This window comes from Apaloderma vittatum, unplaced genomic scaffold, assembly GCF_000703405.1.
Source record: "Apaloderma vittatum isolate BGI_N311 unplaced genomic scaffold, ASM70340v1 scaffold12700, whole genome shotgun sequence".
NCBI classification, from domain to species: Eukaryota; Metazoa; Chordata; class Aves; order Trogoniformes; family Trogonidae; genus Apaloderma; species Apaloderma vittatum.
Window position 1 is genome coordinate 1 of NW_009692957.1, and position 10,837 is coordinate 10,837.

Below are 10,837 nucleotides of genomic sequence, written 5' to 3' on the forward strand. Positions count from 1 at the left end.
GCTGTGCTGGGCTCTCTCCAGCAGTTCCCTGGCTGTGACCAGCACGAAGCTCATCTTTGTCGTTTCCATTAATCCCTTGGCTGCAACTTTTACTTTTGTTTCATCCGCGCACCTTTCAGTCATTCCTTGTCTTCCGCTGTCTTTTTTCTTTTGGTGGTTTTTTTTTTCCTGTGGCAAGGGAGCACTTAAAAAAAATTCATGGCTGCTCTGATCAATACACCTGCCACCCCTTTTGTGTCTTGAACGTGTTTGGAGATTGTTTTCATGTCTTTGTGTCTTTTCATCGCTTCTGAGGCTCTTGCCTTGCTCTCCCCGTGCCGTGCTTGCAGTGCCTGCACCTCTCCATCCCGACGTGGCTGATGCTGCGAGCTGCACCGTGCTCCTCTGCTAAAAGTTAACGGCGTGCTGCTGCGTGGGAAATGCTTGGCAGAAGCTTTTCCAAACCAAAGTCTGTTTGCTTTTAAAAAATAGCTTTTAAAATGTGTCTCATTTTCTTGACGGCCTTGTCTGAAGGAAGGAGCAGAACTGGAGAACCAAATGTGTCCTTCTCACAGTCTTGCGTTGCTCTATACCTGCGTTTGGTCTCTAATCATTGTTTTGTGTGTGGTCTTCATCAGCAAGTGGCGTCTTGAAAGGATTCGACCCTCTTCTGAACCTTGTGCTCGATGGTACCATTGAGTATATGCGAGGTAAGTGATATGATCTCTGTGTAAAGCTTTTTCCTTGTTTGTTTCCTCGAGCGTGGCTTTCGTAACAAATTCCTGCAGCTCTCTGAGTGAATAACCAGAAGCCACAGGTTGACACCATCCAAACTGCAACATGTTTGTGATAATTAAGCTTTAAAGAAAAGACTATCAGAAGGTAAATTAAGCACATTCCCTGTGGTAGAGCGTTCTTGGTAGTCCTTGCTTGAGCTCCTCTTTAACTCATTTGCTGCTCTAGTCCTCCAAATCTTGAATGCAGTAGTGTGTCTCTTCACTAAGGCAGTTGCCTTTGTTTATGTGGCTTAAGGGTTCCCTGTTTGCTCAAAGCAGGAAAAGCATCTCAGCAAGAACTAGGACCTTACTGTCTTAAACTCTGCTCTAAATGCAGTCTTTGTATTTCTGTGGAACGAAAGCCTTCTGTAGCTTCTTAGCACTAAGAGAGCTGTAGAGTTGTTTTTCTTTTAATTTGGTTTTTTTCCCCATCCAAGGATAAATACTCCCATTTCCTGTTCTCCTCTCAGAAACAAAATTTCTCATATGATAGAACAGCACTTCTGAAGAGTAATCTCTTGCCTTGCTTACAAGGAAGGACCTGAAGCTTTAATTTTAGTCTTAGAAACGAGTTTTAAAAGATGAGTGTAGTGCATTTTTGTCAAATATATTGACATCTCGAGGAGGGTAGAATTGGCCATTGGTACGTTCAATGTCTGTTCCTGTCGACAGCCTTGTCTGGGAAGGGACCAGCTACTCTCTACTCGGTGGATTTTGAAGTCGGGATCTTTCTCTGATTTCCATCGATCCCAAAATGTTTGTCTATAATGGCATCTGAAATGGTATCAGGAGCTTTCTTTTAATCATTGGTATGATTAAATGACTGGTTAGATGAATTCTCTGAAAGGTGTGTTCTGCTTTGCGTGCAAAGGTCTTTATTGCCCTAGTTTGAAACTTAGTAAACCAGCGATGTTTTGAAGACATCACGTGTTACTGCTGCGTCACTTTTATAGTCCGTGTGTTGAACAAAACGACGCAGATGTGCCTGGAGAAAACCTGAATGTCTGTGCCTTTTGAAGTTGGAGCTTGGTTTCTCTTCCTAACAATGCCGTTGTAACTGTGGGTGTCTGCTTTTCAGATCCAGATGATCAGTACAAATTGACGGAAGACACGCGTCAGCTGGGACTTGTGGTCTGCAGAGGGACTTCTGTGGTTCTTATTTGCCCACAGGATGGAATGGAAGCCATTCCAAATCCTTTCATTCAGCAGCAGGATGGTTAATGCTTGCTTTGGATCGTCTCTGAGGACTTCAAGGGTGCAGATCATCGGAGAAAACTGTCAGTGTGTGAGAAGCTTCCTGGTTTGGGGGAGGAGTCTGAATGTGTATTTGTTAGTGTGAAAGAAAACTATTTTTGTGTGACTTTCCACAAAATAATGAGAGAATGGGGCATGGTATGTAAGAAGTAAATTCTGCTTCTTCCCCCCCCCCCCAAATGTGTAATTACATTGTTCAGAGCTTACAGGAGAGAATATATTGTCATGAAGTTGTCTGAGACTCTCTTGATCTTGTGGGATTTGAAACAACTACATAAAATTAGGAAAGAATGCCCTGAACATTGGTTACGTTATTTACATTTTGAAATACATTAAGAGTGTATTTAACCTAAAGTAATCTAAAGCCTAAATACGTTGGAACGTGATTTTCTTCCTCTTAGGTGTCAGTATAAGGCTGGGAAGCTTTGTGTTGTATCTTCCTGCTGTTGAGTTCAGTCTTTTGCCTGCTTGGTCCAGCACACGCAGGAACAAGGCTTCCCTTGCCTGGTACCTTGCCATCCTCGTCACAAGCTGAGCAGCAAAAAAAAGATCATTTCTAGCACTTGTTCCACATCTTGTGGGCTGTGATTGGTGTGTGAGAAGGCTCCCACATTTCTGGAAAAGGACTGGGCTGACTTCTGGGATGATTCTTCGCCGAATGACATAAACCTTACGGAAGTATCTGTTCAATACTTGGAATTTTAGGGGAAGAACACTTAAGATCCTAATGTTCAATTGCAGGCAGTGTCTGGAAATACTGCGTATTTTTATATTGCAGCTATCCGCTTGTGGTTCTGTTTGTTATAATTTGATTTGTAAGTAAACGTTTTTTTTATACTGCAGAAATAGTAAGATTTGAGGAGTTTTGAGTAAATAAATACAAATCAGTCTGTTCCCGAATGTCTGGTTTTTGGTCTGAAAAAGTACTCTATGGCTGACACTGCAGTTCTCCGCAGATGTAAATCGAAACACAATTTGATCGGGAGGTGTGTAAACACAAGAAAATCAGGAGGGACGGGATCGGAAGCTCCACTCTGAGACAAGAGATTGATGAGAAATCACCGAGAGCATCTGTCAAGAAAACCTGCCGGGGACAGGCTGTGTCAGCTGCTCGGCACCGTGCTCAGCTCACAGCCCTTCCTGGGTCAGCTCTGCTGGGAACTTGAAGTAAATAAATGACATTTCCGGGCATCTGACTCTTTCAGGAAGCCACGAAACTAGGGGCCAGCTGTCTCGTGTGGTGTATTGCCTGTGTAAACTTGAGCCTCCTAGATTTTAATCTGGTAGGAGTTAATTGCTCCTTCCAATGTAATTTTTTTGGGAACACCATGAAACTTATCCGACACGCAAGAGACTCCTTATTTAGAGTGTGGAGCAGAATTTATTCGCCATCAGCCTGAGCAGAGTCTTGAACTGTTCCTTAGGTGGGGGGGAGGTTGCTAGTTGATGCCGGTAACACTCTGAGCCATTTCTGCACTCTTGTTTTCCGAGTGCAGTGCCAGGAAGGGACCTGTCGGAGCTCTCCTGAGGAGATTCTAGATCCAGAGGGCACAGAGGGATCTGCCTGAAACGACGGGGCAGTGCATTAGCTCCGGAGCAGGGCCCGTTCCCAGCATCTCCTGCTCGGTGAGCAGGTTGCTCAGTTTTGGTGCAAGATACCTGGCTGTCCTCCTGCAGTGCAGGCTTCTGCGTTATATTTGGGAGCTGAGTACCTGAAAATAAGACTCTGAACACGGCAAGGGGCAGTCTGTTTAGCAGAGTCTGTAGAGATAGAACAAGGGATAATCGTTTTAAACTAAAAGAAGGTGGGTTCACGCTGGATAAATGAGATTTTTTTTGCAGTGAGGGTGGTGAGACACTGGCACAGGTTGCCCAGGGAGGTGATAGATGCCCCATCCCTGGAAACATTTAAGGTCAGGCTGGACAGAGCTCTGAGCTGGATCTAGTTGGAGATGTCTGCTTGAGGACTAGGGGATCTTTAAAGGTCCCTTCCAACCCAACCTGATCTGTGACTCTTGTCATATGATTCTATAGCTGACTTTAAACTGTGAATGTGCTTTTCCTATCGGATTCATTCTTAAATGTGACTCTGTAAGTAACAGCAGTTTCACAGGAGCCTCTGTTCCAAAACCAGGGAACCTCCAGGAAAAAAAAGTGCCCTTGATGCACGTAGCACCGTCCTGCTTGCTGAACTCAGCTAAGAAACGGGCCTGAGCCTTGCTGGGCTGGGCTCTGGGATAAGGGGCACCAGCCTGAGGTCACTGTGCAAATCTCTCCACTTAATAGCTTGGTCTAAACACTTTGGACACGCTCATTGTGTGGAATCACTGAGCTGCTGCTCGGGCCATGTCTGGATTTATTTAATGCATTGACACTGAGTATGTGACAGCCACCTGGCTTTGTGTGGGGGCTCGTTCCTTCCCCCTGTAGGCAATCCAGAATTGGATATTAAAATTCACCTGCTGAAGGATGTGGCTTTGGGGAAATCAGTGGTTTTTCTGGGGAAGTCTGGAGCTTTCCTACTTTTCTGATGTGTGGAAATGAAGTGTTGTAATGAATAATTTTTTGTAAATGTTTCTTCTACAACTTCTTGATATTTACTGCTTAGGAAAGTTTTGGTTGTTCCTCCTCTTTCCTTCTGGCGGTTCAAGCTCTTTGCTCGGCTAAAAGCTCCCCTGGTTTGCTGTGGTTGCACCTTGCTACAGCAGACGCCAATTAAATCTGATTTTTTTTAGTTATACGGCTCTCCTGCCGTTGTTGCTCTGAAAGCAGGAAAGACTGAAGAGCAAAGCAGGAGGGTAGAAAACATAATCTATTTTTAGGGCAAGAATAGCTTATCTTGTGTTTATCCTAGCGAGGGGGATAATGTTTCTAGAGACCTCACATGAGTAAGGGCTGAGTTAAAATTAACTGCGTGGCACTTAACGAGCATGGAGCCTGCACAAGACCCAGAGGAGCTGCGCCCTCAGACAGAAGTGATTGCAGACACGATTCTTGAGGTCGGAGAGAGACTCTTTCAGGTCAGCCGCAGGGCACTTGCAGTGCACAGTCGGTATTTTGAAGCCATGTTTTTTGGGGGGGCAAGAGAGAGCTCTGAGCACCACATAGTGATCCGGGGGATCGATGCGGCGCCTTTCCAGGCACTGCTTGAGTTCACTCGCACAGCCCAAGTGCTTATAGGGCAAGAAAACGTGACCAGCTTACTGGAAACAGCTGATTTTTTTCAGTTTAACAGGGTGAAACTCTTGTGTGAGAAATTTCTGGAGAGAGAGCTGCATGTTTCCAACTGCCTGGGCCTGATGACCTACTCACAGCAATTTGCCTTTGTAGACCTGTACGTGTCTGCTATGAACGTGGCTCTCACGCACTGGGGGGATGTGATGTGCCAGGAAGAATTTAAGGCGCTACCCAAAGAAATGCTGATGCAGCTCCTAACGAGCGACGACCTCTTCGTTTCACGAGAAGACGTGGTTTTTGACAGCGTTATGAGGTGGATAATGGAGGACCCGACAACGAGAGAGGAAGACTTCCTGGATTTGGTGGGCAAAGTCAGGGTCGCTTTTCTAAGTCTGTCCTTCCTCGATCTCTTGGTGAAACGCAGCAAGCGCTCTGGAGAGACAGATATCTTTTCCAGACTAATAAAGAAGTTAGACAGCTCTCCTCCACCCAGCTGGCAAAATACGAAACTGTGTCCTTATACCGGTCGGAGCTATGACACCTTATATGTCCTGGGAGGAAAGCATGACAAAGAACAGCAAGAATTATTTCTCTTTCAACCTAAAACAGGGACGTGGCAGGCTTGTTCTCCGCTGCAGCGCAGGAACCTCACCCAGTACGCGGTGGCAGCAGTAGGTAACTAACAGAGAAGCGGGACCGAGCAAATGCAAACAGAAGTTGTAGCTCAGGGACCCAAATGCAGGGAGCTCAGATGCTTTTGTAAAACTGCGTTGTTCAGCCTTGCCAAAACCTTGTCTGTATTCCTTCGAAGAAGGGTTTTGTTTCACTTAGTCCTTGGAGAATGTTAGACAACGCTGAATATTTCTTTTCGTATAGCAGGAGCTATTGAAGTCCTTACATTAGCTTTATCTGGGGTGACTCTAATGACTTCACTTTAAGCAGCAAATTTTTTTTTTTTGCCTTCTCTTTCATGATGGTTTTGACAGATGGTGACTTCTGATTTATAGCTGCCATTAAGTTAAACTTACCCATGGATGTTGTGAAGCGTTCGTGTTTGGAGACTTTTGAGACGGCTCAATACCATGGCTTCCCTTTCAAGTGGAAGTTTGGACACGAGATCCCCCAGAGGTTCTTTCCAACCACTGTTTCCATGATTCTGTTCCAGAAGGACTCACTGCATCCTGTGCAGATGAGGAATCACATACTGCAAACAACGAGCAGTCATTTTCTCTGCTTATCTTGCATTGCTGGCAACAAGGACCAACACCGAGGTCGCGGGTTCGATTCCCGCTCGGTCCCCATGTGTTGCCTGGTCTAGTCGAGAGGTGGCATCCCTGCCCCAAACAGGGAGGTTGGACTAGATGATCTCTAAGGGCCCTTCCAGCCTGGGCCATTCTATGATTCTCTGATTCATCTCAGTGGTTTGAGCGCGGTGCTGACAACAATGACAACACTGAGGTCGCGGGTTCGATTCCCGCTCGGTCCCCATGTGTTGCCTTGTCTAGTCAAGAGGTGGCGTCCCTGCCCCTGACAGGGAGGTTGGATTAAATGATCTCTAAGGTCCCTTCCAGCCTAGGCCATTCTATGATTCTGTGATTCATTGGTAGAGCCCAGGGAGAAATAAGAAGCCTAGATCTCAGGAGCAACTTTCACCCTTTATGTAACTGATGCTTTTCTGCTGTCTTTCCAGGGAGCTTTCTTTTTGTGACAGGAGGATATTTCCGAGATGAGTTTGTGTGGTACAGTGTGGACTGGGTGCTCGTCTACAATTGCCTGGACAACAGCTGGCTGGAGGGGCCCGCCATGAAGAAGTCCCGCAACAGCCACTGCGCCGTGGGAGCGGGGCTCTACCTGTACGTGCTCGGAGGGAACACGGACGAAGGGATAATCCCAGCCGTGGAACGCATGGCTTTGGTGGAGTCAGAGTGGGAAAGTATGAGTCCTATGGCTCAACCTGTAGAGAGAGGAGATGCCGTCAGCGTGGGAACCAAGATCTACGTGGTCTGTGGCCTGGATGAAAACGGCACTGCGCCGTGGGAGCGGGGCTCTACCTGTACGTGCTCGGAGGGAACACGGACGAAGGGATAATCCCAGCCGTGGAACGCATGGCTTTGGTGGAGTCAGAGTGGGAAAGTATGAGTCCTATGGCTCAACCTGTAGAGAGAGGAGATGCCGTCAGCGTGGGAACCAAGATCTACGTGGTCTGTGGCCTGGATGAAAACGGCCACGTATACGATGGAGTGCAAAGGCTGAACATAGAGACAGACAGCTGGGATGTCATCTCATTCTCCCCGCTTCCAAGGTAAGAAATAACCTTCTGGGACCTGGCAGGAGAAGAAAGGTTCTAGTGTTGGTCCTGCTCCAAGAAGAGCCTGGGCTGGAGAAATCCCGATGTCCCATCGCACCAACACTTCTGTAATTCTCTGTTTGAATGGGCCTCTTGATATGAGGACCAAGGTCACACTGAACATTTCAGGGGCCAGATCTTTCTGTTGATTCTGATCAAGGCTTTTTTCCCTCCCAGGTATGACCTCTGCATCACGTCGCTGAACGGAGCTCTGTACACCGTCGGAGGGGGAGCCTTTCGATTCGATGTGGAGACAGATGAATGGACCCAGGTGGATGAGGAATGCTTGACCCAAAAGTTCTTCATGGGATGCAGTGCTGCGAATGGACGGATTTACCTCCTTGGACAGAGGAAGGGAAACAGTGCCCTCCCCGTTGTAGTGCTCTTTGATCCCTACATTGACATGTGCCAGGTCATAGACAACAAACTGCCTTGCCCTCTTCCTATTCGTGGGTGTGTCTCCGTGCGAAGATTTGATGCATAGGCATGAGTGATCCCAGGTCCAGCATAACCAAAAACGAAAAGTCATGTGCTCTACACCTGATGGGAGTTATTTTGCATCAAGTTTCATCTGTGAAAGTATTTAATTTTGAAAATAGATCTGTTCCTTTGTAACTTGGTCTTTTTTTTTTTTTTTCTATCTGGCAAATGAACTGAAGAAAAAGCCCGTGAAACCTTTGTGGCTACACAAACGTTGCAGGTCATTACTGGAAACCGTGGTCAGCATTGTTATGGCACATAAACTCTTCAGGGCTGCTGCTAAATAAAGGGCTGCTCTGGCCTTCAACCACTGTGGTTTTCTGTCCTTTGAACAACTGGGAGAGTCCGAAACACAGTGCCCCAGAGGCTACATAAATCCTTTAAAAGCTGAGATCCCTGTGTATCATTTGAGGCTTTAAAAGAAAGCACAGTCCTTGATGCATGGACAGGGTGAAATAATTCCTGGGCAAACCCTTACACCGAGTATCCTAACGAAGGGTCTTGCATTCCCAGCAAGGTTGGGGCTGGGTGACGTCCCTCTCAAGGCCGGTGTCCCACGGAGATCAGTGCCTCGCTGCCTTTCAGCATTGCTCCCTGCACGTCGGAATGTCCAAATCCCTCCAGGGAATGGTGACTCGGTTCCTTCTGCCTTTCTCTCGCACGTCTTTCCTGACTTTACTGATATTTTGCCTTGCATAGGCCAGATGTGGGAGCTGGTTCTTCCCAGCAGTGTGTTCTGGTTACACCATCCTTCATTCTCCACCACTTCATATTTCTCGGAAACAGTTTCCCCGAATATTTGTGTAACGTGTCAGATCCCTTGGAAGCACACCCAAAGCCGGAGTAGGAAACGTATTTTAAAGACAGTGTGTGCAGGTTTCTGTATGTTGTTTCCATACGTACATATAGATTTACCTGTCCTCTGCGTGTTCTGCATTAGCAGTGATGTCAGACCTCCAGCAAGTTTCTGAGAAGATTTTCCTACTGACATAAGATCTGATGATCTAATAAAACCTCTGATGATCTAAAAAAAGCATCATGTGAAATCTAGGTGAAACAGACTCTTTGGTTTAGGTGTAATTCATTTTGACATTGACTTTAATGTTCTCCTATAAATTAAAAAAAAAATACATGAGCTACAATACATTACAAGGTGAAAAGTCATCCACCTCCCAAACTATTCCATTAAAATGTCAGTACTGTAACACACTCCCACTTCTGAAAAGGAAACCTCAACAAAATGAATACATGTCTATGGCAAGTTTCCATTTATACTAAATTCTGGTGGAAAAGTGTGTATTTGGAAGAGTTTCAGTTGCTTTTATTTTTAGAAGCCTTCTCCCTCAGTAGATACTCAGTTAGCAAAAGGTTTCAGACACATGAGCTTTGCTGTACAATTCATACAGCGACAGTAGGCTGGGCCTTATTCGCAGAAAAATGGTTTATGCTTCCCCAAAGCCCGACCGTTTTAAACTGAAAACTTAACTTGCCACTTAAGCCAGTGTCTTTCGCACGCAAGTCCTTTCACGAGGTGGCTGGCAATGACTGCCGGCATCTTCTGAAACGGCAAGTCGGTTAAATTTTCAGCAGTTGTAATTTATTATCTCGTGAAGCTCTGGGAAGATTTTGAGGGAATTACAGGTAGGTGTCCTAACTTCAGCAGCTTGTTCAAGCCCTCTTCTGTTTATAGCGAGACTTGAGCTGCTAAACCCTTTTTTTCCCCCTGGATAATTGCTTATAGAGTAGCAGAAAAAGAATGGTCCCAACAGAAGTAGTGAAGGAAACGTCTCCTAAAGTGACTTGACTGGCTGTAAATGCACCTCCCTCTAGACACGGGATGATGATGCCTCAGGCAGGTGCCGCGAAGCCATCGGTGACCCTGCCCGGCCTCTCCCCTGGTCCTGCTCGGCACCTCTGCCTCTAAGAGTCTGCCCAGCTCCCGGTGCTTTGCGCTACTCTGTGCCCTCTGCCAGATCCTCGGCTTCGCTCCTGTCGCTTTCCTCGGTGTCGCTTCTGGCATCTTTTCTTTTCTGTAGGAGAGAAAGAATTGAAATGCGCTGCAAGACCTGGCGTGGTACCCATCGGAGCGGACTGGTCCTGTGCTCACTCCCAGCACTGGGGTGTTAACCTGGCAGCTAAAATAACAGCTGGGATCTCGTCCTTAAAGCCAGTGTCGCAAACTGTCACTACATTGGGAGGGTGACTTAAACTGCCAGAGGTTGACTTTGTTACAGCTTCACCTAATCTTTGACTGTTGTTTGGTTTTTTTGTCACCCTAATAATGCTCTTGTAGCGTGACCTTCTGAAAATAAGCTTGAATTTATTCCACATGTAGTTATGCTGCGTATTTTCCTACGCAGTTTATTACTGCTGAAGCTCTGGAAGTCCCCACGTACTTGTCCAGCGAGTGTATTGTCTGGTCTCTTCATTTTGCAGTCCTCGACGGGAGCGTGCTCCGTCATTTCCTCCACAAAAATATTTCGTAATCTTAACTTAGCTTCAGTGAGGGGGTAGTTCAAGGTAAGCTGAAGGCGTAACACCAACACTGTGGTGGGTTTCTTTTCTGGCCGCAGATTCCCCAAAGCCTTCCCACCTCCCCCAGCAAGGCAGGCCAGGGAACGGCCATCTCTGGGGACGAGGTTTCTCCCGGTGGTCCCCAAACAAACTCTGGCACCCACGAACAGCCTGTGGAACGCACCCAGGCCTCAGAGGTGTCAACACACGGAGTGCTGCCCCCCAGCCTGAACCGACTGCTCCCTCCTCACGGCACTTCGGGCGCACCGACCGGCTCCTCTTCTCCCAAACCAGGCCCTGAGAAGCTGTC

General features: G+C 46.8%; 3 protein-coding genes across 3 annotated transcripts in view; 2 read left to right on the plus strand and 1 right to left on the minus strand.

Annotated features, from left to right (window-relative positions):
* Window positions 1-617: 617 nt before the first annotated feature.
* Window positions 618-2,098, plus strand: LSM7 (LSM7 homolog, U6 small nuclear RNA associated (S. cerevisiae); the record flags this gene model as incomplete). Its single annotated transcript, XM_009875806.1, has 2 exons — window positions 618-689; window positions 1,834-2,098. Coding segments are annotated over 2 exons (215 nt in total), but the record flags the coding sequence as incomplete, so codon positions are not given.
* A 2,841-nt stretch (window positions 2,099-4,939) lies between these two features.
* On the plus strand, window positions 4,940-8,017 carry LOC104278792 (kelch-like protein 24). Its single transcript, XM_009875918.1, has 4 exons — window positions 4,940-5,861; window positions 6,877-7,100; window positions 7,307-7,488; window positions 7,711-8,017. Exons 1-4 carry the CDS (start codon window positions 4,940-4,942, stop codon window positions 8,015-8,017), a joined length of 1,635 nt encoding a protein of 544 aa, XP_009874220.1.
* Window positions 8,018-9,965: 1,948 nt separating this feature from the next.
* Window positions 9,966-10,837, minus strand: part of LOC104278881 (ceramide synthase 4-like) — a 9,825-nt gene continuing 8,953 nt past the window's right edge. Inside the window, exon 10 of the mRNA XM_009876031.1 lies at window positions 9,966-10,043. Coding sequence (XP_009874333.1) covers window positions 9,966-10,043 — 78 coding nt within the window. The remainder of the gene's footprint in view (window positions 10,044-10,837) is intronic.